Here is a 26,776-nt window from a genome sequence, read left to right on the forward strand (position 1 = left end):
CTAACGGGAAAACCCCGTGTTTAGGACTTTTGCCATGTTCTGTTTAATCGTTATCCACTTCCTGTTCCTGGAAGAAAAAGAAACTGCGGGGCTGGTGACAGTGTGTGACAGCTGCCCCCTCACCTCCAGGCTTACGTTCTTATTCTGTCCCGACATTTACCACTGCCTCCTCCAGTCTGGCGCACGTGGCTCTCCGTCCTTTCCTGCCTTTTGGGTGGGCATCAGCTGAGCGGTAAGCTTTGTGAGGATAGCCGTGTTTACAGTTATTAGCACTGATAGCAATCATCATGGCAACGGTAGCTAACTTTTATTGAGCACTGACCGTGCTAGGCACTCAAGCAAACCCAAGTTCATCTCTCTTAAGACTCAGAAACAATTCCGTTCTTATCTTCATTTTAGAGATGAGGACATGGAGGCACAGGGTAGTTAATTGACTTGCCTGGGGTCTCACAGCTAGCAACCTAGTTGAATGAACATAGTGCAGCCAAGAGAAAGCTGGCTTCCGCTCTGGCCTCCTTTCTTTCTGGGGCACAGCTTTCGCTCAGAGCTTGGGCCCTGATGGTAACAGACCTGGGTTCAAATGCTGGCCGTTCCCCAGATGAGCCACCTTGGCTGATTTAATACTCTGCTCTTTAATGTCTCCAGTAAAAAGTGCCAGGCACATAAATAAGCATTCAGCGCAAATTCACTGCCATTAGCAGTTGGTGGTAGAGTAGTTGAATGTCCCAGAGGCCTTGGGTGTAGGCAGGGCAAGCCCTTTCTGGCCAGTGCTGGGCCATCTTCCTCTTTGAAGGCCTTGCTGAGCTCCAACCAGCTCAGCCAACACCCTGTTGTTATCCCACGTGGTTGGCTTGTGTTTCCTTCTGCCTTGTGGAAATTACTTGGCTGGACTCTGGCCCTGTAGGGGCGGGTTGTACCCAGAAACCAGGGACCTAGCTCCCCGAGGCTGGATCCTCTGCACCAGCTGTCTCTGTGATGTTCCAGGGGACTCACTAAGGGAACCCCCTAAACCTGGTCTTGCTGTTTCTGCCTGAAACAGGCCATCTGGGCCTATCCTCTTCCCATTTGGTGGTTTAGTCTGGCACTTGCCGCTTAGCTTCTTCCCATAGTTTAAATAATTTCTAGCCTACTCCCTGCTTGGCCTCGCCTGAGGAATGTGCATGAAGAGATCAGTTAGGGGTCACGACCCCATGGAAAGAGGGCAGAGCCTTTGGTGAGGGTGTGTCAGCTTGGCTCCTTTAGACTCCTCAGTTTGGAATGTGATGGTATTCCCCAAAAATCCAGCAGAGGGCCAATCCCCAAAGCTGGTCTTAGGCATGTGCTGCTAGTTGTGGTCTTCCTATGAATCTTTGCTAACTGGAACCTTCTGTTGATTTCGATGAGCACACGGCTTCCTGGTATAGTTAGATCTTTTGGAAAGGGCTTTACCCAACAAGGGTGTAAAACTATGAGATGTGTCAGTTCTGCTTTCAAAAGAATTTGTGTTTTTAAAAACTATTGGCATTTGGGGGTATAAGTACATTGGACATTCTGTCCCACCAAATAGTACCTTAAAACTGCTTACTAAGTTACAGTGAGAGTGGACACCAGATCAATTACTGGGAGCCCTTCAGAAGGTTGGGATCTGCTTTCATAGGGTCCATAGTAGATGTTTAAGGTGCTTCCACTGTGTTCCAGGAACTGTGATAGGGATTAGAGGTACAAAGACACCTCTACTTGGGGAAGCTGGCGAGTTTGACATAAATGAGGTTCTCCCTGCGAAGTCAGTGTCGCTTTTGGTTGCTCACAGGATGCCGGAGTGATGTGTGTTGTAGTGAGATGGGTGGGGAAGATGTCAGCGGCTCTGAGTTTTGGTTCTGCCTGGCTTGTTTCTCTATTCAGTGATGTCGTGTTGGGCCACTGATTTATTTGCAAAATGATATCTCATCCACCCCCTTGACTACTTCCTTGGGACTAGAGGTTTCAGACAAAACAATGAATGTCAAAGTATCAAGTGGCATTTGGGTGGGAACTTTATATCTTTTACTAGAGGCCTGGTGCACGGATTCGTGCAGGGGGGGGGGGTTACCTTGGCCTGGCCTGTGGGTATTGGGTCGAAACTGGCTCTCTGACATCCCCCAAGGGGTCCTGGATTGTGAGAGGGTGCAGGCCAGGCTGAAGGACCCCACTGATGCATGATAGGGACTGGGGAGGGACTGTAGGGGGGCTCCAGGACATGTCTGGCCCATCTTGCCCAGTCGTGATCTGTCAGACCCCAGCAGCAAGCTAACCTACTGGTCGGAGCATCTGCCCCTGGTGGTCAGTGTGCATCATAGCGACTGGTCAAACGGTCAAACAGTTGGAGGGACAATTAGCATATTAGGCTTTTATATATATAGATGGTGTCTTTAGCTACTGTGTGTGATTGAAGATTTTCTTCCTCCTTCCCCTTCCTTTCTTTTTTCTTCCTTGCTTCTGAAAGATTTTCAGATATCATGTAATTAACATGTTTAGTACAAATTATGTTTGTGGCAAGTATCGAATTGCTTCCAAGTACAATAGATTGTGAATAATAGTGTGCAAATACATATATGGATGGGATGCTTTTTTCATAGATAGAAAAATATCTTCCTTTTCCTTCATAAGAGTTCTGGAAGGGTAAAATAGAATAATACCTTAGAGTGAGCTTTTGCTTTATGCAGTTAAGTTAATAATGGGAAATTATGCTGCTGAGGTGTTTTTTTTTTTTTTTTTTAAATGAAGTCAATACAAAGTTCATCTTGCTTTAGCTGACTTTAATAATTTTTCATGCAGATGATTTTTACATTAAAAATGCATGTGCATTCCAATGTTTATCATACATAATAGGGTCTTATGTATGATAGAGACAGATGAAGAGAGGCAGATTTTTTGGGTTTAAAGGCATTAGACTGGGTGAGTGTGGACCTGGGCTCCAGTCCAGCCCATTGGTGAGTTGGTGATGGTTTAACCCACCTGTTTACTGTGAGGCATGTGTCACTCACTAGATAGAATTGAAGGCTGCCTCTGCTCTCACAGACACTGTGGCTGAGGATGTGAGGCCTGGGGTTACATTGCTTGGGCTAGATCCTGTCCCACCTCCCACATTAGGGCTTGTTATTGAACCTTGTGTCCATCATTTTCCTCATCTTTGGATGGGGGTAATGAGAAGACCTACCTTACTGATGTGGAAATGAAATGAGATTGTAATGAAGCATCTAGAACAGTGCCTGCTGCACTGCAAAGACCCGGTAAATGCTGCCTTAAAATTGTTTTAATGTAGCAACTCACTCTTCATAACACACTCCCTTTTGAAAAGAATCTGAAGGGAGCATTAGATTTCTGAAGTTCTGTTGCTTTAAGGTCACTTCAAACAAATGACTTTTATTTTATTTTAAAAATAATATTTTTATTGATTTCAGAGAGGAAGGGAGAGAGTGAGAAAAAGAGATGAGAGAGAATCATTGATGAGCTGCCTCCTGCACGCCCCCTACTGAGGATTGAGCCTGAAACCCAGAAATGTACCCTGACTGGGAATTAGGTCGATGCTCAACCACTGAGCCACACCGGCCAGGCCAAATGACTTTTAAAAAATCCCATTTTTCCTCTTGAATGGCCATCACTTACACTCTGCAAGGTGCAGAAAGGTCCACCAAGTCTCTCTCCACTCTGTCCTCCAGCCACCCAGGCCCTCCCCTGGAGACACAGTGCCATCAGTAAGTAAAGATTTTTTTAAAAATCTCCAAATGGATGGCACAAAAATAACAAGAGATGGAGGAGAGGCAAGGGAAGGGAAGGGGTAGGAGGACAGGAAAAGCGGATAGGGGGATTCAGGGAGGTCCTGAGCTCTCCTGGTCCCTGCAGCCCCTGGCTGACACCCCTCTCTGAAGACCCTGTGATTTGTCTTCCTGCGTGGGGTCTACCAGGGGCTCCTCAGCCTTCTCTGCCTTAGAGGCCCGGTTGGTGGCTTCCTGGCCTGTGTCCCAGGCAGATACTGGTGAGATGACCGCGCTCTGGTCTGCAGTGAGGCCAGGTCAGATGAGCCTTCTGTTGTCCTCTGAATGGAAAACATTGTTTGAGGTGCTCTGGGAGGTTCATGAAGAGCCCAGAAGTTGAGATCCTTTGCTTCTCAGCACACGAGGATCCTAAAGTTAATCAGTCCTCTCCCAAGGAGCAGCTGTGGAGCTGTAGTAGTTGTCTACGTGCAATCCTTTGGTGCCCTTAGGGAAATTGTGTTTGGTCAGGGAGTTTTGTGGTCTTAAGAAATCACTTCAGTCTGGCCGGTGTGGCTCAATGGTTGAGTGTCGATCTATGAAGCAGGAGGTCACAGTTAGATTCCCAGTCAGGGCACATGCTCGGCTTTTGGGCTCGATTGCCTCCCATCAGTGATTCCATCAATGATTCTTTCTCATCATTGATGTTTCTATCTCTCTCTTCCTCTCCCTTCCTCTGAAATCAATAAAAATATAATAAATAAATAAATAAATAAATAATTTCAAAGAGTGAACCTGAGAGGGTTGCAGCGAATGCTAGGAACTTTCTCCGACTCTGCCAAGTTGTCTCTCCCGCTCTGGTTTAAATGAAAACCTGCAATGGAGACTATTTGTCGTTTCCATCATTATTTTTAAGTAGCTTTGTTTCCTTATGTTGACATCACCCTCGTTTCAGCCCTTTGTTCCGGGAGCTCTCTGGGGTTCAGGGCTGGTTCCAGTTGTTCTCCAATTTCCTGCCTGTCAAGAATGTTTGTTTCCTTTTTGTCCACCCAGATTCAATTTTTCTTTTGAAACCTAATCTGAAGTCCCTTTTTTCCCCTGGATCACACTAGTTACTTCCCTTCTCAACTCCAGTGGAACACAGAGAGAAACCACAGCTTAAGTGAGTATGGCTTGTGCTTCAAACATGCCTTATTGAGTAATTGGGTTGGAAATTAAAATGCATTTTCCCATTACAAATGATTACTGGGGTCCCACAAAGGGTATTTAAAAAGAATGATAAAATAATACTTTGTGAACATTTATTACAGGAAAGTTGAAAGAATAGTAAAATGGTTACTTGTATATTAGCCACTTAGATTCAACATTTTGTCATATTTGATTTCTCACCCTACTTGTCTGTCTAACTAGCTACCTACCTACCTACTTTTTTTGCTGAACTAGTTAAAATCAAGTTGCAGCATTTCCCCCTCTAGTGTGTATCTAGTAGGATTGACTTCCTGTACATAACCTCAATACCATTATTATCCCTAAGAAAATAAACATGTCTTTAATACTGTCTAACCCGGTTTCCTCAATTGTCCTCAAAATATCCTTTGTAGCTGTTTAAATTTTTTATTATTGTTTAAAATTTTCAATCAGGCTCCAATCAAGGTTTACTTGATTGCATTTGGTTGTATTAGTTTTAACAAAAGCTATTTGAATGTACATTTAGCTACTAGGAAGGCAGGGAGGTGGGGGGAAAGGAAGGAACTGTCTTGGGCACAGGCATTATTTGAAATCTTTGGCTTCTTACTCCCTCCCTTACTCTTTTTTTAAAAAAATATATTTTTATTGATTTTTTACAGAGAGGAAGGGAGAAGGATTGAGAGTTAGAAACATCGATGAGAGAGAAACATCGATCAGCTGCCTCCTGCACACCCCCTACTGGGGATGTGCCCGCAACCCAGGTACATGCCCTTGACCGGAATAGAACCTGGGACCCTTCAATCCGAAGGCCAATGCTCTATCCACTGAGCCAAACTGGTTAGGGCCCTCCCTTACTCTTAATGCCTGTGTCCAGATCCTGGGGTGCTCCTGCTGCCCCAAGCTCTCCATTTTGGCACCCCCAAGGGTGCAGCTGAGCTTGCACAGGTACGTATTAGCAGAAACCTCAAACAGTTGCATTTTTCAAGGGGCGTCTTAGCCAAATGCATCTGTCAGTCATGAATTCATGGCCAGGCATTGTTGATGTGGGCATGTTTTGCTGGGAAAGCTGTCTAGGCCTCCATCTGTTTCCAAAGTAGTCTTTCTACCCAGAATCAGAGTTCTGTGCTCCTGGATTGTGGTAGCATTTCAAGGACTTTGACAAAACAAAGGTAACTGGCAGTGTGCATTGGGAGGGATTTTGTGTCATGGGTGGGTAGACTCTGAGCAGGCAGGTCCCTGTCTGGATGTCCCCTCCCTGCCCTGTCACAGCTGCGGAGTGGGGGAGGGTGGGGCTGTGGCAGCTGCTTATCTGGGAGGTGTTTGGAAGTTGGCCACTGCCTGAAGTTTTGTTTCACTACAACATTTAGCACTTATTTATATACTGATTTCCATTGTTTTCCCATTTGTGCTCTCCATACATTTTTAGCTTTATGAATTTGTCTGGGAAAATGCTGTGTCAGTACTAGCTCATAGTTGTTCAGCTAACCCAGTGGTTGGCAAACTCATTAGTCAACAGAGCCAAATATCAACAGTACAACGATTGAAATTTCTTTTGAGAGCCAAATAATTGGTGCTGTGGGGAATGATCTTAAAAGCTCTATGACTTTGGTTATCTCTGCAGCCAAAATAGGAATTATCCCCAAATAGGAGTAATTTGGGGATAATTTTGTTTTGTAGAATTTGCTTTTGTTACTGTAGCTAATTGATTTCTTTTGTTAGTGTAGCTAATTGATTTAAACTGTGTTTAACCAGTTAACTTAATAAAGGAAGTTGTTTTGCAGGAGCTAGTTGATCTGGTTGTGAGCACCGTCAGAAACATGATCTGCCTGAGTTTTCAGCCAGGCTCTTACTAGCTCTTAATCCTGTGACCTTGGGCAAATGATTTACCCTCCTGAACGTCAGTTTCCTGTTCTCTAAAATAATAGTACCCACCTCACAGTTGCGACCATCTGAAACCATTGGGGCTATGACCTAAACCCTGAGGCATCTAAGCAAATATATTAAATGTTTATGCAGTAAACTCAGTGGAATAGAGGCTGTAAATAGCCTCATATTACATCAGGATAGGCTTTGCTAACAATGGGTTTGTCAGATTTGGTTTTGTTACCGGTCCAAAGACCATATATGCCCAACTCTTTGAAAATGCCAGAACTGAAAATGTCAGAGCCTGGAGGAGAAAAGGTTTATTGATAGAGAAGGTGCCAAATTGAGAAGATGGGCACCTTATTGGTTCCTCTAATCCACCTTAAGGAAGCACAGAGTTCAGGCTTCTTTTATGCCAAGGGAAGGGAAAATGGGAGGGGATGGTTTCATAAAAACTCTGAAGCCCTAAGCAGAATTTCTCTAATGATTAACATGTTTACAGCAGGAACCATTAGCCTGAAGGCCATGGGAAAAACGCAAGCCCACACAAGAAGGAGTCAGAGAGACTGAGCATTTCACTTTATTACAGTTTTATTAGGAAATGAGTTTATTTTTAGATAGTTTTGGATCTTGCCTTGTGGACATGGGAGGGTGGTCTTATGTTTTTCTCTCCAGTAGCATCAACCCAGAGTGTATTGTGGATGGGGCTGTAGACAGTGGGGGAAATTTTGGACTTTTGAGAACCACAGAGGACATCAGTACTAGCTCATAGTTGTTCAGCTAACCCAGTGGTTGGCAAACTCATTAGTCAACAGAGCCAAATATCAACAGTACAACGATTGAAATTTCTTTTGAGAGCCAAATTTTTTAAACTGAAACTATATAGGTAGGTACATTGTTATTAACTTAATTTAATTAGGGTACTCCTAAGCTGGCCTTTGCTAAAAACGTCCTCAATCTGATTGAGGTACATTCTCTGAGGTCGACCCCTTTTAACTCTCCCATCCACACTCGCCTTGTATACTTGTTTCGTCTATCTCCTTTCCGAAAACCGACTTCTGTGCATGGGCCACAAAGTTTCAATTGCACTGTACGTGTGCGCCCACATGTGGTATTTTGTGGAAGAGCCACACTCAAGGGGCCAAAGAGCCGAATGTGGCTCGCGAGCCTCAGTTTGCCGACCACTGAGCTAACCAAATCAAGCCCAGAGAGGTAAAGTAACTTGTTCATGGAGGTAGCAGGTGGCAAAGCTGGATAAGGAAAAACACATTTAGAGAAATGCATATCTAATGATGTTAGTCAGTAATCTAGACCAAAAATAGATTGCTCTTGGGTACTGTGATTTGAATGTTTGCTAAAGAAAAAAAGTGGGAGGAAAAAGTGTGTGTATGTTTAAAAGTTCTTTTCCAACTAAGCTTGGTGTGGGTTATCAGTTTACTAACCAAGCCCCTTTCCCATCACAGAGTTGTTGGGTCACTCTGCTGGGAAACTCTAGCTTCTGGGAATGCAACACCTTTCCTGATAAAAGGGAAAGAATAGCTATCAGAACCATCAAAATGCTCTTGACCTTGATTGGAACAGAGCTGCTTGGGAGAAGTCACAAGGTCTCCTTATCTGGAGTCTTTGGTTATTACCATCATCTTCCCCATTATTTTAGTAACCCTCAAGTGATGCCCACTGGCTTTGAGGAATGCCATTCCTGCACCATTTCATCTCAGCATCTCTTGTTACTGGTCCAAAGTCCATGTGCCCAATGCTTCAAAAGGTCAATATTCTAAACATTAGTAGTTGGAGTAAGAAAAGGTTTATTGATTGAGAAGGCTCCTAATTGAGAAGGTGGGGGCTTTAAGAGGTTCCTCAGATCTATCTTTGGGAGTGCAGAATTCAGGCTTCTTTATGTGAAGGGAAAGGAGAATGGGAGGGGCAAGAGGTGATCGAGGACCACAGACATGTAGGTACCAGTGGATCCAAGGAAGAGTGAGCAATCTCTAAATCCCTTTGTTTTCGGTCCATTGACCCCTGTTGATCTGAGTCTGGTCTTGAGGCTCCTGAAAATGTTTGATAAACAATCATTATTTTGTACTTTTCCCCTACCTCTTCAGGAGTGGTACCTTCTGGCAAGGGGCTGGCTATACAGTGGGGCCTTGACTTACGAGTTTAATTCATTCCGTGATGGAGCTCGTAACTCAGATTACTCGTATGTCAAATCACAAAGTGAACGAGTGAGACACGTGATGCTGGGCTGATGTTGTGGCGTTCACTGTGACGTTCGCTGCGCCAACTAGCGGTGGGGTATCTGAAGCTGGCTCGTAACCCGAATTTTAGCACACAACTCAAAGCAAAAAATCGGCCGAGAGACGGCTCGTATCTTGAAAAACTCGTTAATCGGGACACTCGTAAGTCAACGCCCCACTGTATTTCCAAAAACTCGAGCCTCAAGCAGAATTCCTCTAATGTTAGCATATCTATAGCAGGAGCCATTTGCCTGAAGGCCACAGGAAAAATGCAGACTACAATTACTGGTAAGACAGAATCAGAGAGACTAAGCATTTTTCACCCGTTACACTGCCAAGCATGTCAAACTCGTGGCCCGAGGGTCCCATGCCTCATTTATTTAAATGAGGCATGCGGCCCGCTGGCCTCAAGTTTGACATGCTTGCAGTGCCATTGGAGTCAGTTGCAAACACAAGTATTACTTGGAAACAAGCTAGAAAACAGCTTTTGATTTTTGTGGGATGACTTTTAGCCATTCCTTATACTTTTTCCTCAGTTCCTTGCAGTCTTCAATCTTTTTTGTTTCACGTCTTCTTTTCTGACCTTCTCCATGGAATCTTGGCAAAACATTCGACGCATACATAGTGAGTCCTCAGAATACACTAAAACTAGTGTAGGTGATTAAATAAGCCTGTCTGGGCCAAGGAAAACCCCATGGATTTTGATAAATGCTGTCTTTGTTGGACATTTTTTTCCTTGTAATGTTGTGGAAGGGAATCACATTGCAGAGGCTACTGGAGATGAGGTGTGGGGCTTCTTTTTGGAGAGGCTGAGGGGACCCAGGTGAGCTGTGAGTTGGGAGTTGGAAGGGAGGTCAGAGATGGCGGACAAAGAGTAATGTTCATCTCATAAACTGCTTTGAGTCTGGTGTTGGGCATTTTCAGAACATACTCTACTTCTTACTATTCTAACTGGAACCCATTGTTTTGAAGTTTGGGGATCATTTAAGCTGTGAAGGGAAAGGAGAATATGAGAGCAAATGAATATTCAATATTTTAACAGAAAAGTAGCTAAATGTTGAAATATTATTGGAAAAAAATAATTGAAATATACCTTAAACAGACATTTGTGGTTGGATGGTGCTCTGTTACGAGCCCTGTTTTACATATTGTTAAACAAAAACCCTCCTGGCTGAAAGTTATTCTGAAAGAAAGGGTTTATTGAGCCAGAAAAAACGACTAAGTCCTGGGGCATACAGCACCAGCAACTGGGCTAGATGGAGAAGACAGACATGTCTACTGTCTTGGGGTTGCCGAGCGTCTTTTGGGGAAGAAAGATGCAGGTTGTTTTGAAAGATTGGGGGTGAGAGGTAAGTGGGAGAAGGTGAAGCAGAGAAAGTTCTGGGATAGGTGACTAAGTCCCTAAGGAAGAAGTAGTTGATGCTTGTGGATCGGTTGCAGACAACATCTGGAAAGTTCAGGCCTAAGCAAGAGTGATGGCATCTGGTGGTTTGTGTGTTTTAGATAAGAGCTGAAATAGCTGCCTGAAGGTTGATTCAAAGGTTCAACATACATTCAGGAATGTGACCAGTCTTTTGTTGGCTTAAGCCTATGGCTCTGTTAATTGATTAACTTCCCTTGACTTCCTCCCCCCTCCTGCTATCGTGTAATTTAGGACATCTCAGAATTTTTCTCTTGCCACTGTGCAGACACCTAGGCTTTGAGAAGGAAGAGGAAGCAGGGTACTGGCAGGCAGGACCCAGACCGCCTGGTGTGAATCCAGGCACTGCTACTGAGTGTGTCCTTGGGAAGCTTGCTTTACCTTTCTGTGCCTCCTATTCTGTCTGTAACGTGGGTATCATACCACTAACTGTGTCATAGGTTTATGGTGGAGATTCAGTGCTTTGCATAGTGCTGGCTCATGAATGTTCCATACATGGGGTAGCTGTTGTTAGTAGTAACAAGAGTAATAAACTCTCTGCACCAAACTTCCCTCCCTTCTGGAACCTTCCCACCCCAAACTGATCCTTTCCTTACTCTGGCTCAGCCTACTTTGTCTGACCCTGACTGCTTAGTCCTTTATTGTCCTGGGCTTTCCAGTTCCCATGGCTCTCCCTGCATGGATCAGCCCAATTGGAGACTTAGGGTGCAGTTCAGCTGTGCCCCAGTGCCTTTGGAGTTTTTTTCACGGGCCTCTCCCATTCCTTCAGTCTCTCTGGGTAGCCTCACTAAACCCACAAGCCCTCTTCTGCCCTGACTGCTCCAGTTCTCAACAGATGCCATCTCTTATTATATGTTAAGAGAAAATAGAGGGTATTGGGCACCTGCTCCCTCAACTTCCTTATGCCCACCACACTGGACTCTAACTCATCACCCTGCTTCTGGAACAAGTGTCTTTTTTCCCCTAGTCAAGTGTTTAATCTGTCTCCTTCACGTGGAAATCATTCCTTCTGGCTTCTTCTAGGTTATCACTCCCTACTCCCTCTCACTCTCCCATTTGCTCTTTCTGCATGTCAATACTTGGGTCCAGCCACTTAGAAATAACCACCACAACAAAGCTCCAAATCAAAATGCCTTCCCCTCCTCTACCCCTTTCGCTCATACTTGGCGCCTGGAAAGAGTGAACTGAGTCCCGTCTGTATTTGTCAACCCAGCGAGTCCCGCCTTACCTTAAGTCTATTGAAAAACTGCTCCCTCCAAGGCCAAACGGGTCTCCCCTGCATTGTTTTTCCTTCCTACTTTATTTTTATTTTTTAATATATTTTATTGATTTTTTTACAGAGAGGAAGGGAGAGGGATAGAGAGTTAGAAACATCGATGAGCGAGAAACATCGATCAGCTGCCTCCTGCACACCTCCTACTGGGGATGTGCCTGCAACCAAGGTACATGCCCTTGACCGGAATCGAATCCGGGACCCTTTGGTCCGCAGGCCGACACTCTATCCACTGAGCCAAACAAGTCAGGGCCCTACTTTATTTTTAAAATGTATTTATTCATTTTATGTATGTATGTATTTATTTATGTTAGGATTTTAAAGTTTATTTCAGGAAATGATAGACAAACAGGGAGTAAAATACAGCAAAGAGAAATTAAAAAAAAAAATTCCAAGTTGCTTCCTAAATTAGAAACTAAAGGTTTCCCACGTGTTCTTAGAAATATCTGTGTGGCCTCATTTGTCTTAGTTCTACATTCTCTGTCTATAAAGATACTTCTTAGGTCCTTTTTCTTTTCGTTGTGGTAAGAACATTAACATGCGATTTACCCTCTTCATAGATGTTGAAGCATACACACCCTGTTGTTAACTATAGACAATGTTGACAGCAGATCTCTGGAATGTACTCATCTTGCATAACTGACACTTTATACCCACAGGAACAAAAACTTCCCACTTCCCCTCTCCCCCATATCTGGCAACCAGTGTTATATCCTCTGCTTCTAAAAGTTTAGCTATTTTAGTATCTCGTGTAAGCGGAATCAGGCCGTCTGTGTCCTTCTGTGACTGGTGTACTTCACTCAGCATAATGTCCTCCAGGTTCATCCTGTTGTCACCTGTGACAGGATTTCTTTCTTTTTTAAGGCTGACTAGGATTCGATTGTGTGTGTGCACCCCATTGTCTTTAACCATTTATTAACTGATGGGCATTTAGGTTGTTTCCATAGCATGGCTATTGCGCATAATGTTGCAATAAAAAGTGCAGATATCTCTTCAAGATCCTGTTTTCAGTTTTTTTGGATAAATACCCAGACACGGGACTGTTAGATCATATGGTAGTTCTATTTTTAATTTGTAAGGAACCTCCATACTTTTTCCATAGCACCTACACCATTTTACATTTCCCTCTTATTTTAGTTCTCTCTTGCAGCATTTTACCTAGCCGACTTCTCATTCCTTCGAGAAACTCCTTCCTTTGTGTCCTAGGGTGGCCTCTGGCTTCTCTTCCTCTGCTTCCTCATGGAGTAGATCTAATTGCTCATAGATATTTCCATCTCAATGTCCCCCTGTTTGCCTCTATCTCTACATGCTCAAAACCGAGCTCGTGATCCTGTCCTCTCCACGCCAAGTATATTAGTTTGCTAGAGCCGTAACAAAGTACCACAAAGTGGGTGGCTTAAAATAGAGAAATGTATTGTCTCAGTGCTGGAGGCTAGAAATCCAAGATCAAGGTTGGCAGAGTTGTTTCCTTCTGAGCGCTGTGAGGAGGGATCAGTTTCATGCTTCTGATGGTTTGCTGGCAATCTTTAGCTTGTAGACGCCTCACCCCAGTGTCTGCCTTTTTCTTTCACATGATGTTTTTCTATGTGAATGTCTGTCTACACATTTCTCCAGTCATGTGGATTAGGGTCCACTGTAATGACCAAGGATGCTTGAGGTTGGGACTTCAACGTATGAATTAGGAAGGTGGCAAGATTCAACCCATAACACCAAGCAAACTTTTTTTTCAGATATTTCTAATTTCAGTGAATTAAATCAATGTCCACCATGTTGCTCAAGCAAAAATGTGGGCATCATCTGTGTCATGTCACTTGCTTGTATATTAACTAGGTTTCAGAGCTCACAAAAATTGGAGGCAAAATTTTGGAATAGGAACTATAGCATCCAATAGGTTTACAAAGAGGCCTGTGACTCCCAACTGGCTGACAACCTCTGCTCTATATCTTTTTTTTTAAAGCATTGACCACCTTGGTATGAAAGTAATATGTATGTACAAATTTTGGAAAATTACAGAAAAGCATACAAATAAAATTTCAAATTATCCTATTATCCACTTACCCAGAATCATTTCTTTGTATGTTTTATGCCTTTATGCTTTTTTTTTTTTTTTTTACTAGTTGGTCATACTGTATGTAAGATTTTGAATCTAACTTATAAAATTCAACATTGGATCATAAGTGTTTTCCCATATCTTCATAAATAGTTTCAAATGATGCATTTTATTATATCAAATGGTAGACTATGATTGACTTAGGTATCTTCTTACTATCCCATTGTCAAACATGCAGATGCTGCCAATTTTTGACTTTTATAAATAACTAGAGGCCCAGTTCATGAAATTTGTGCACGGGTGGGGTCCCTAGGCCTGGCTGGCGATCAGGACCAATCAGGGCCTTCCTTCCTGGTGGCTGGTGGCTGCTGGCTGCCAGCTGGGGCCTGTCGACCAGGGGAGAGACTGCAGGAGGTTGGCTGTGGGAATGCACTGACCACTAGAGGGCAGCTCCTGCGTTGAGCATCTGCCCTCTGGTGGTCAGTGCGCATCATAGTGACTGGCCGTTCTGGTTGTTTCGGCATTCGGGTCACTTAGGCTTTTATATATATAGATGCTGCAACAACCTTTGCTATTAATTTGGACTCAGTTTGTTCATAATTCAGATGCACTTCAGCTGGCAGTGAAGAAGGAAGGTGGACACAGTATCTTTAAGCAAATTATTAGTGTAAATTGAAGGAAAGCTAAACTTATCTATGTTAACAAATGATTTAGGCATTATCTGTGAATAGTTACTTATGATTTATAATTTATTCTTCATTGAATTGCTAAGGTAGATCACAATAGAATCTCCAGTCAACATTTTGCTTTTTAGTGATTCTTGATAGTCTATAATGAGCTGTCAAATGGAACTTTTGGAATGATGGAAATATTCTCTTTATCTGATCCATCCAATATGGTAGCCAATTAGCTACATGTGACTATTGAACACTAGAAATGTGGTAAGGGCAACCAAGGAACTAAATTTTTAATTTTATCTAATTTTAATTGTCTTACATTTAAATAGTTATTTGTGGCTGGTGGTAACTGTATTGGATAGTGCTGCTCCTGTCAAGACAATGACAAAACACTTCTATAGTGTTTTATCTTTTCTGAGACACTTTTACATGCTTTACTTATTAATATATTTAATCCTCACAATGACTCCATGAGGTAATCTTCCAGTTACTAGTGCTGTAGAACTAATTATCCCCAAGCTTAGTGATTTAAGACAATAGCAACCATTTATTTTGCTTAGAAATCTACAATTTGGGCAGAGTTCATCAGAAACAGCTCATCTTTGCTCCACAGAGCAGCAACTGGGGCTATAGGATCTACTTCTAAGATGACTCAGTTACATGATTGGTAAATTGCTGACTATTACTGGTTTCTCTCCTCAGGGCAGCTTGGGCTTCCTAACAGCATGGTGGCTGGGTCCCAAAAGCAAGTGTCCCAAGAGACAGGACTTGGAAGCTGACAAAGGATCACTTCCAACATACTCTATTGGGTAGGCAAAGCACAGAGTATGTTGGGGCCGAGTTTTGAGATCATCATAGAAAGGTACAGTCATTTTGACTCAATTTTTCAGTTAAGGAAACTGAGTGCAGTTTCTTAAATAACTTGCCCAACGTAACAAGCCTAGTCAGTGGCCAAGCTGTTATTTATTCCAGGCAGTCTTGACTTTGTAACCTTAGTGCCTATATTGCATCGCTCTATAATTCAAGTTTCACTCATTTAGATCTATGTCTTCTCCAGTTTTTCATGGTAGAATAATTATCAGATTGTGACTGATACATGTTCATAAGTCACAAACACTGTAAATATGTAGTATTTGCAAGGGTTTGCTAGATGTCAAATTAATGATAAAGACACAGTTTCAACCACCTCATTCAGAAGGTGCTGTCTGGCTCCAATTTTCAACTCCTCTGCTTCGATCCCTGTCTCCTACTGCTCCCCAAAGAGAAGGTATCCCTCCAGACTGGAACAGTATGATTCTGAGTAACACCCTCTCAGTCTTAGCATGCTGCCTGCTTCACCCACGCCTGGTGTATGGAATGTGTTAGTAAAAAGGAATCAGTAAGTAAAACTTATGTAGAATTATAAAGGAGTTAAAAGGAATGTTTCTGTTTTTTCTGAACTTAAGGCTTGAGGCCAAACCCTCATTTAGGTGATATATTTGCGTATATTTAGTGTGTGTGTTCATCCATTCATTCATTAATTATTGTGATTCTTGGAAGAAAAATCAATAAAAAACAGGTTGAAATATACAGGTTAAAAAATATACAGGTTACCTGAAATTCTAGAGGTTGCCTATAATGAATGTAGCTTTTTACTAACTTAAGAAACCAGCAATTTCTTTTCATGTTCAAGTTCAAAGATAATGGATATTTCCATGTGAAAAGAGAGGTGGCTTTGTTCTTTGCCCCCTGGTTTGCAAATTAGGCCCCTGTTTGGTACTGTTTGCTGCAGTGATGAAATGTATCTGTCCCTGTGTAATCATAACACAGGTTCTTTTTTCACCAAAATACTCTTGAGAGCGCTTGAAATTAAATGTATCCAGCTTTCCTATTTCTGGGTTTCTTAAGCAACATGTATGGATCTTTTTGATGTAGAAAACCTCACTTTATCACTGTATATTCTGAGTATTCCAAATGGTGAGACTTCATTTCTGTCAAAGCCCACATTTTTCTTTAGTCCTCATCCTACCCGAACCCCTTTCTTTGATAATTCTCTTGCATTTTGTGTCTGAAAACTGGTACTTTGCTGGTTTTCTATACAGTTTGTTCTTTAGCTGTTATTTTAATTGGCCATTTCTTAGGTTACTTACTTTCCTATGAGGAGCTTAACTGACACCTTGTTGGCCTGCCCAGACATCCGGCTGCCCCGATGTCAGTCCAATATGCTTTGACACATCTAAAAGCGTATTTCTCCTTTTTTCCCCCCAAAAGATGTTCCCTTCCCAGCTGCCCTATTTTTGAAGTCATAAAATAGGTACTCACTGTCATGTTTTTCTTCTGAAAATGGCATGTCTTCCATGGCATTCTCCGAATCTGCCATGACCTGCCCATGAGTTGACTTGTTTGATGGCTGTTTCCGGTGCTACCCTGCAAGCTCCAAGGTGGCACTGGCTAAGCCACGTTGTTGATCACTTTCTCTATCCGGCTCCCAGCAGGGAGCTTGTCACATAAAGGGCATCTGTAAATGTTCATTTGGATCAGTGAATGAATAAATAAATGCTTATGTTTTCATTTTTATGCTTGCACCCCTGGGCCAACATCTTAATGCCATCCTGGGTTTTCTCCCTTTTCATACTGTACATCTGTCAGTTTACTAAATCCTAGGAAGCTCCTTGAGACAAGGTTCTTTGTTCTGCTTGCCCAGTGATATGTCACAGGTGCCCTGATGGTGGCATGTGGTGAGCATTTCCTATGTTGCAGAAGTGGTTCTGAATGCTCACATGTATTAATTTACTTCATCTTTGTAACAAGCGTAGAAGGGTGGGTAGGTACTATTAGTATGCCCATTTCACAGTGGAGCCGAAGCATCGTTTTTGTCATCCATCAGCGTCACACAGCTGCTAAGAGGTGGAGCCTGAACGTGAACCCACGTCTCCTGAGTCTGAGCCAGTAATACACCCAGTGATTATGTGTGTGCTCTGTGCTGGGCACTTCGCTCACTGGGCTTTTATTCCAAGCTGTGTAGGTGCTCTTAGAGGTGAAGAAGCAGAGGATGGCTTGGAGAGGGTTTATAAACATTATCCAGGGTGGGACCCAGTTCATGAGTAGCAGGAACAGGATGGGGCCCTCACCTGTGTGCCTGAACTGCCAGACCCACCAGTGTCTGGATGGCCATGGCTTTGGGCACAAACTCGGATTTAATGTGAACATTTCCCAAGTCGTGGGGTTCTCCTTGCTCCCTGCAGACGTCTAACGCAGCCATGCGGGTTTCTTCCTACAGACAGTGGTGGCAGCCACACGCTGCACTCCAAAACAGAGACGACCCCGTCGCCCACTGACAGTGCTGGGAGTGGACACCCAGAATATATTGCATATGTGCTTGTCCCCGTGTTCTTCATCATGGGGCTCTTTGGTGTCCTCATCTGCCACCTGCTTAAGAAGAAAGGCTATCGTTGTACTACAGAAGCTGAGCAAGATGCGGAGGAGGAAAAGGTTGAAAAGATAGGTGAATGCTGTGGATTCTTTTTATGGGAGTGTGGTTGGGTTGATTTTTAAGTAAGAAAACAGTCATACACACACGCACACACACACAAACACAAACACACATATTCCATCCCTGTGAGCAAGATGATGCATGCTAACCGCAGGTGGTATAGTAAGTGTTAGTGTAGATGTCACCATAATAACACCTACCATTTTAAACCTGGCTTTCTTTTATTAATTACTTACCAGGTAATTACTCTTACTTGTCTTGTGGTCTTGGAAAGTTACATATGCTTTGAATCTCTGCTATGTATAATTTAACTGAAATTTAATTTAAATTAATTAAAATTTTATTTCATTTGTATGAGTATAGAAATCTCTACCTCATAGGATTATTGTGAGAAGATGATGTGATGTGGGACACAGATGGCCACTCTGTAAATATTAACTCTCTCTACTATTATTGAATTAGATTCTAATTAAAATGATGGAAAAAGTCAGTAGATCTCACCATTTGGGGGGTATTACTTTGGCTAGGGGAGCTCTGTGTTAAATCAAGGAGATTGGAATTTATGATGTTTAAATTAGTGATTGTGTGAATAGTGCAGTATAAGAACGGCAAACTAGTGCCTTAGCATTAACTTTAGGGCAGCTCACCTTTTCCTCTTAACGAGGAGTTGTTGGGTGGTATTTAGAAACACCTAAGAGGTGAAATTCTGTTTTCTCCATGGATGTTCTTTCTAACCATCTGTTAGGGGCGCTTCCTGACTTGAGTCTTGGGGAGTCTAGATAACTCTCCATGTCCCTTTCAGCTTCTCAAAGGGCAGTTTTTGTAGAAGGTGACATTTGCAGTAAGTAGGTCACCCTTCAAGCCAGCCCAAGGGTGGAGTGGGGGGAGCTTCCTCATTCCTTGCCAGCTTGCCGGCCTGTTGGTTTTTCCCACCCCCACTGACCTTTGAGGCAGAGAAAGAACTCGGCTGCAGGATGAGTCATGAGCAAACTTATGAGCAAATCAGAGCTGGGTGTTTGTCAACAGACAGCGGAGCCTCCCACCTTCTCCTTCCTAGACGCTCTGCAGGTGGGCTTAGCAGTCAGCATTTGCACTGGCCCACCAGACACGCATCCTCACGGAGGAGCATCCTCACGGAGGAAGCGTCTGTGCTGGAGAAGGCACTTCTCCAGGTTCATGCTCTGTGAACTGTCATGGAGTGTTTCAGCCCTCCTCTTCCTTGTTTATTGAAACAAATTATACAGACCAGTTTCAGAGTAGAGGTTTGATTTTTTTTTTTTTCAAAGACTATCACCTATACAGTCTGCCAGAGTAAACTGATTTTGTAGACAAATAACCATGGCCAAAATTAAGATCATCTGGAAGTGTATTTGAAAGAAAGGAGAGTCTTATAAACACAGATGAATATTACATTACCCAATTAAAAAAACAAATTAAAACCCGACAGTTCCACTGCAATTAAAATAATCCAAGAATAATTTTTTTTCCTTTCAATTAGCTTTTTTCCATTTCCCCTAAGGGTTTAACACAATGTTGAGAGAGAAATAATAGTGGTATGGACTGATATCAACACATGAAGTGGTTGCCTTGGAAAGTGAGTGGGTGCTTGGACTTGAGACAAGACTGATGGGCCACTGCGAGGCTCTTCACATCCAGTGGAAGCAGGGAGTCGCTGCGTGCTCTGTCTCAGGCAGTCAGGGCTGAAGGAAGGAAGCCTGGGTGCTCAGCACCCTGGGTGATCGGCTGAGCTTCTGAAGACTGTTCAGTGAGGTCTCGGGCTCTAAGACGGAATGTCTCATCGACTCGATGCAGGTGACCAATGGTAACATCGTTCCCTCCCCTTTCTCTTTCAGAGTTGAATGACAGTATGAATGAAAATAGTGACACCGTGGGACGAATTGTCAACTACATCATGAAGAATGAAGGTATGTTTTAGTGTTCCGGAGCAATTCAGTATTCCCATGTTTTATTAAGAACCTGCTCGGAAGAGTCAGGATTTGTATGGCCTCTCCTGTCGATTTTCTGAAGTTATCGGCAGCACCTTTTACCGAAGCTCAGCTTCCAACATTGTCCAACCATGAGCAGTTCAAATAAGTGAGCTTTCTAAGAGCCTGTTGGCCTGAGGGCTGCAGAGTCAGGCCTGGAGGTGGCAGCTTACCTTCACATCCTGGCCTCACCTCTCAATTCTGGGGAAAACCACATTACCTCAGTTCCCCTCTATAATAACAACACTTACCTGGTAGGATTGTTGTGACATACTGCACATTAAGTACGTAGTATAATAAGCACTCAAATATTACTAGTATCTACTCCTTTCTTGTGCTTTATGTGAAATACACATAACATGAAATTTACCATTATATCCACTTTAAAGTGCCTAGTTCATTGCCATTAGGTACATTCACAGTGTTGTACAACCATCACCACTCTCTAGTTCTAGAACTTCTTCACCCCAGACTGAAGCTCTATGCCCATTAAGCAGTTACCCGCCCCCTAAGCTTTATCCCCTTCCCCCCACCTGCTGGCCACCGCTACTCTGATTTCTGTCTCTCTGCATTTGTCTGTTCTGTGATCATTCTTAAATGTACAAACTTTTAAAATGTTTAACCTTTATGGATTTAAGCATTTCCCGCCTCTGAAATGTATTCTAAACCACCATCTTCTTTCATGGCGGGTTAATTTAATCATGATCAGATACATTAGGGTCATCACCTTAGGATGATTCTGTGCCCTCGGCGACTTTTGAGGTTTGTGCAACTCCTTGCCCACATACCCAATAGTTGCAGATCCTCATACTTTAGATTCTCACGAGGATTGAAAATAAAACGTTCTCCGTGGGCACTGTCTTTGCCCGTCAGTGCTGACTCACATGGTGTGCATTGATGCAGCCGAGCCATTTGTCTGGGAGGTGAAATGCCTCTGTATGGCCCAGTAAATGCCTGCTCTTCTGCCCCAGCCTTTCCCTGGGGAACCTCAGCCTCCCCTCTTCTCTATCAGCAAGAGCTGCTGCCCGGCCCAGGCAGTTGGTCACTGTTTTTGACTTAGAGAAACAGCCATTCCGTAGGATTCAGCATAATTTTCATTGTTTTTTACAGAGTGTGCTTCATGTATTTGGTATAGATCTAGGTGCTTTATGTGTATAATTTCATTTAATCCCTAAAATGTCTCTACAGTTAGCATATCCATTTTATAGATGAAGACGTGAAGGCTCCAGGTAGTTGAGTTCACGTGGCTAGTGAGCAGTCTAGTCCTACCTGGGTCTCTCTCAAGTGTGGCTTTCAGTTTCTGTAAAATCAGATAACCAGACTTAGTGGGATGGCTTTTAAAAGAAGATAAAAAAAGACCAGAACGCTTGGATTTTGAGCTGTCTTCCAGAGATATTCCTTCAGGGAACAGTATTTGGTGATGCTGTTCTTGGCACTCAATGGTGCATGTTTCCTTCACATAGAAAAGTGGTTTGTAATTTGCACAAGAAATACACAAACATGTTCTCGGCATAGAAGCTTCAGCCGTCACAGAAGTGCCTCTGGCTTTGGGGAGCTTGGAGGCCTCTGGGCATCTGAGAGCGGAAATAGCTCCTAAATTAGTGAGTACTGGACGAGGTGCTGAATCGATTGAAGTCGGTCACCTGTGGAAACTTCGCCAGGGGCTGAAGTTCTTATGTATGACTTCACAGTGCACCCTGAATGTTGGCTTCATGCCAGGCCTGTTCTAAGGGCTTTTCAGGGACTAGTAACTCTGTGATTCAGGTACTTTCTTGCCATTTTACAGGTGAGAGACCGAGGCTCCTAGTGCTTAACTAACTTGCTGGGAAGTGGCAGAGCTGGGCTTGGAACTCTAGCATCTGACTCCAGAGTCTATACTTAACCACTCGCAGTTACTGCCTCCTTTGTGGTTTACATAGGGATGGTAAACTTCCTTCTCTGAAAGGCTTAAAGTATACAGCTGGGGTAGTTTGTAAAACGCTAGGAACATGAAAGCATTGAATTCTCAGAACTACCTGATGAGGTAGGCCCGTTTTGCAGATGAGGTAGCTGAGACTCAGAGGGTAAGAAACTTGCCCACGGCCCGCAACCAGTGTGGCAGGATGGTGCCTGCAGGAGCATCTGGGCCCTGGAGCAGGCATTCTGTATCACAGGGGTCCTCAAACTTTTTAAACAGGGGGCCAGTTCACTGTCCCTCAGACCGTTGGAGGGCCGGACTATAGTTTAAAAAAAAACTATGAACAAATTCCTACGCACACTGCACATATCTTATTTTGAAGTAAAAAACCAAAACGGGAACAAATACAATATTTGTGTTTGCATGTGGCCCGCGGGCCATAGTTTGAGAACCCCTGCTGTATCATTTCCTTACCTCCCACACTCAAGGGCAAATTGGTCTGTTCTTTTGGTTTTTAATTATGTCCTGTCCTTTTGGAGAATAGCCTTTTTGTTTCAGCTGCGGTAATTCCTAGTAGGTATGTCAGGGTAATACCCAAGGCTCTGTTTTCTGTCTGATTCTTTTTTTTAATATGTCTTTATTGATTTTTTTTTTTAAGAGAGAGAGGAAGGGGTAGGGATAGAGAGATGGAAACATAGAACATCATCAGTCGGCTGCCTCCTGCACACCCCCTGCGGGGGATCGAGCCCGAAACCCGGGCATGTGCCATGACATGGAATCGAACCACGGTGACCTCTTGGTTCCTGGGTCGACACTCAACCGCTGAGCCACACTGGCCAGACTCTATCTGATTCTTTACCCTCCTCCCCTGTCAGTGCCTTCATCTGTCTGTCTGTGATGTGGCCAGTGACCTGTGAGAATGGGTGGGGACTCTGGTCCTTTGTGTAGCACTGGTCCTCCTTGGCTACAAGGAGACATCTGATCTCTCAGGACATCCCTTTCCTGCCGTGGCCCCTCCAGCTTCCAGCCTGTTCCCAAACCACATCCGGGTGGTTACTTACATACTCTGGTCTCTTACCAGTTATAAGCCAGCTTTTCCAGTTTGCCTTTGAGATTTAAATCCTCTATAGAACAAATTTATTTTTATTTTCCTTTGTCTCTGTCATTAAAAGACTCTGAACTTAACTATCAGTTTAGACCTCTCTGTTGGTGTTATGTTTATAATTCTTTTTCATTGTAAGCACACCATAGCATAATCTTTAACATTGGGGGAAAAAAGGAGTAAAATTAAGTGCGATTCATCCAGTACCATTTCCCACATTTATTTAGGTTTACTTTGCCTATATTTACATATTTTAAACCATTTGTAATGATGTATGATGAGTCTTCCTCTTTGCATTCCTAATTTGGCTAACGGGGTAGTATTTCCCCTGTGCTCATGGTGACAGTCTTGTTTATGGCTTAAACATATCATGGCTTGAATGTTGCAAATCAGGTTACTCTAGATAAGGATCTCTGAAGGATGCATTTCTCAGCTGACCTGAGCACTGATTATTTTCCTCCTAATCTCAAGCCTTGGATTAGCTAGAGTGTTACCTTTAAGTTTTCTTTCAAGTGAGGCTGAATTGAGGAGTGTTTGCGAGGTCATTGGGGTGTTTTTCATTATGGAGTTTGCAAAGTACCTGCCACTCCATAGCTGAGCTCCTCTTGCAGGCCCTTTCATGGTCTGATAGAATAACAATGAAGAGTATTGTGATTATTCTCCATGTGCCCCTGACCATTCACACGAGGCAGAGGAATTCCTTTGTGAAATTCTTACCACAATTTATATTATGGCTAAAAGGATTCCTTTACAAACTCTTGTAGGTTTCTGAAACTTGCTGTAATGGTTAAGCAAACATCCTGTCAACTATTGAACTATTAATCATTGGGGTAGAGACCTGGACGAGTGGGAAGACCATCAGGTGAAAGAGTCAGGTAGACCAGTTTGTGTCCACGCCTGTCGCTGTGCCGTGTGACTCTGGCCAGCCAGTTACAGGCTTTAGCCCTCAGTCTCTGTATTGTAAGATGGGGTGATAATTCTGTCAGGGTTGTCGGGAGAGTCAAACATGGTGAGGTCTGTGAAGCTTTTGGCCAGGGACTGGCACATACCAGGTACTCTCATTTGGCTGATGGCAATAGTAGTTCCTACTTGGGAAATTTGCCTTGATTGTAAGGGAAAAAGCTGAAGAGAGTAGTGGTGGGAGAGGAAATGACCTCCCTTCCTCCCTTCCTCCCTTCCTCCCTCCCTTCTTTTTTCTTTTCTCTTCTCTTCTTTTCTTTTCTTCTCTTTTCTTTTCTTTTCTTTTCTTTTCTTTTCTTTTCTTTTCTCTTCTTTTCTTTTCTTTTCTCCTCTCTCTCTCTCTCTCTCTCTCTCTCCCTCCCTCCCTCCCTCCCTCCCTTCCATTCTCTCTGAAAAGCAATGGGAAAAAAATTAACATTAGGAGTGTAATATAACTTAGTCCATGCTAGGTAAGTTGTATGTGTGACCAACACAAAGTTTTAAGCGATCTGGCCTGTGTGGTTAAGGATGCAGAGGCAAGCCAAACGACCCCCCTGGGAAATTATATTACGCGTGGGATTTTATGTGGGATACACTTGAAACGACATGGCAGGGTTCAGAGGTTATTATTTAAGCACACTGAAGTCATTAGCACACAGGTCTCCTAAGACATACATGTTCTTACATGCTCAGCAAAGTGAGCTGGATGCGGTGGAGCATGTCTGCGTTCCCTTCGGTTTGAGAGGAGGAGGCAGTGTCTTCTGTGTCACACTGGGTGATGGGTAGGGAACAGCTCTCTGTTGGAGCTGCTTCCTCTGTCGATTCTCCATCACTCATCCTCAGTTCCCGCCTGGGGAAAGGTATTGGCAGGTGGTGCCCTGTCCTGGGGTTCCTTCCCTTCTCCGGGGCCCCAGGGCCTTATCTGTGAGCTGAATGAGCTCAGTCAGGAGTTATTCCAACAGCTTTTCTGATGTGATAATTCTGTGATTACTCCTCTTTCTTGTGCTATCCTAATTCTTTACATTTATTCCCCCTTAGCAAATGCGGACGTGTTAAAGGCCATGGTAGCAGATAACAGCATCGGTGATCCTGAGAGGTGAGTGCTCCTCCCCAGCTATGGGCATTTTCTTCAGTGTGTGCCAGAGCAGGTTTCCCAGCTTCGGCACTGGTGACATTGGGCCAGATAGTTATTTGCTGTGAGGAAGGTCCTGTGCTTTGGGGTTCTTGGCCTCCGCTCACTGGATGCCAGTGTCCAGTGCCCCCCTCCCTCCAGAATGTCTGGGCACCTTGTTTGTGTCCCCTGGAGGCAGAGGCACCCAGGGAGAACTGCTGTGGTAGAGAATGGTGATGGGGGAAGTGGCAGCCTTGGGGTGGGGGTGGGGGCCTGGGTAGGGTCTCACCTCCAGGACTTACTAAGCATCTTCTTGGGGAAGTTACCTGACCGCTCCGAGGTCAAGTTCCATCTCCTATAAGATGGAGATGACCACTGCACCCACTTCATTGGGTTATTATAAGGAATACGAAAGACTTCCATGACTCTTCCCTAATTAATTACAGGTCTGTATTTCTGTATAATTTCTATATAATTAGTCATTCTCCAATCAGGAGCATTTATCGAGCCTGCTGTATGCTGGGTACTGTGCTGGAACTGGGCGTTCAGATCTTTGCCACGGAGGACTTGGTGTAGTGGGGAATGGAGATGTGTGAGCCCCCGTGGTAGGTGCTGTAGAAGTAAGGGCCTGGGGTGCCAGGGGCGCTGTGAGGCCTGCCAGAGGCCAGGGAAGGTTCAAAGAAGTGCCATCTGAGTCAGGCATGCAACAAGCAGAGAGAAGAGGCAGGGGCTGCGTGTAGAAAGTCCAGGAGAAAAGGCCCTGGGGCACGAACGTGTGAGATGCATCTGGAAAGGTCCAGTCTGCGGTGGCAGAGAACGTGCTGCGGACAGTCTTGAGAAAGGCCAGGAAGGCAAGTTGGGACTGAGTGACGTGGCAAGGAGTTTGGACCTTCCTGCTTACTCTGTGGGTTGTGCACCCAGCATATTTTACTTTTTGCTATATATATATATATATTTTTAAAGCATATGTATATATATATGCATCAATATATATAATTGATTTCTAGAGAGAGAAGGAGAGAGAGAGAGAGAGAGAGAGAGAAACATCGATGTGAGATTGAAACATCAATCAGCTGCCACCTGCACGCCCCCTACCTGGGGATCGAGGCCACAACCCGGGCATGTGCCCTGATGGGGAATCTTACCAATAGCCTTTTGGTGCATGGGGGTAACACCCAACCAACTGAGCCACACTGGCAGGGCACATCCAGCATATTTTAAATATTTAACACGTGCTTGTCAAACTGGCCATGTTAGCTTTGCACTTTTCCGAGGTAACTGGATGCAGGAAGGCCAGCTTAGGAAGCTCTGGTGGGGTCGTTCACAGAGACATGAGCTGTGATTTCTCCTGAGTTCCAGCCCTGAGCACAGACGCGGTGTTAGGACCCAGTTAGTGCATGGGATCTTTGCCTCTGTTATCTGTGGGCATCACATGGTGCCTTCACTGGGCTTTATACACAGCGGGTACTTGATAAATGTTTGTGAATGGATGTTGTTAAACTTTTGAATTCAACCTTCTCAGAAGAGAGAACGGAGAGGCACAGAGTAGCATCCCCTGTCTATGTGCATTCCTGAGACTGTTCTACTCTATGGTGTTAATTTAACATTGTTTTGCCCCAGAAAGCTGCTGCTGCGTGGTTGTTGTTGTTGTTGTTGTTTTTTTTTTACCATATAAAGAGCATCCCTGAAGAGCACCAGGAAGCTATTGGTGTCTGTGATATTTGAGAGTATCTTTTCAACCCAGGGCCACACTTCTAAATGTGCAAGCTGGCTGTTTCAGCAGCATAAAGGCTGGGTTGTGCAGTCGCAGACTTCCAGGTGCCTTGGGGCTCTGACACAGCCTTAGGTGTCAGGC

General features: G+C 43.9%; 1 protein-coding gene across 1 annotated transcript in view; it reads left to right on the forward strand.

Annotated features, from left to right (window-relative positions):
* The window catches only part of RELL1 (RELT like 1), a 69,159-nt gene that overhangs the window by 22,290 nt on the left and 20,093 nt on the right, over nt 1-26,776 (forward strand). The window contains exons 2-4 of the mRNA XM_070398045.1: nt 17,675-17,899; nt 19,741-19,812; nt 24,849-24,906. Of these exons, the coding sequence (XP_070254146.1) occupies nt 17,675-17,899; nt 19,741-19,812; nt 24,849-24,906 (355 nt within the window). The remainder of the gene's footprint in view (nt 1-17,674; nt 17,900-19,740; nt 19,813-24,848; nt 24,907-26,776) is intronic.

Source organism: Myotis yumanensis, unplaced genomic scaffold (genome assembly GCF_028538775.1).
Source record: "Myotis yumanensis isolate MYYU_CA2020_CCGP unplaced genomic scaffold, mMyoYum1.0.hap1 SCAF_1, whole genome shotgun sequence".
Lineage (NCBI taxonomy): Eukaryota > Metazoa > Chordata > Mammalia > Chiroptera > Vespertilionidae > Myotis > Myotis yumanensis.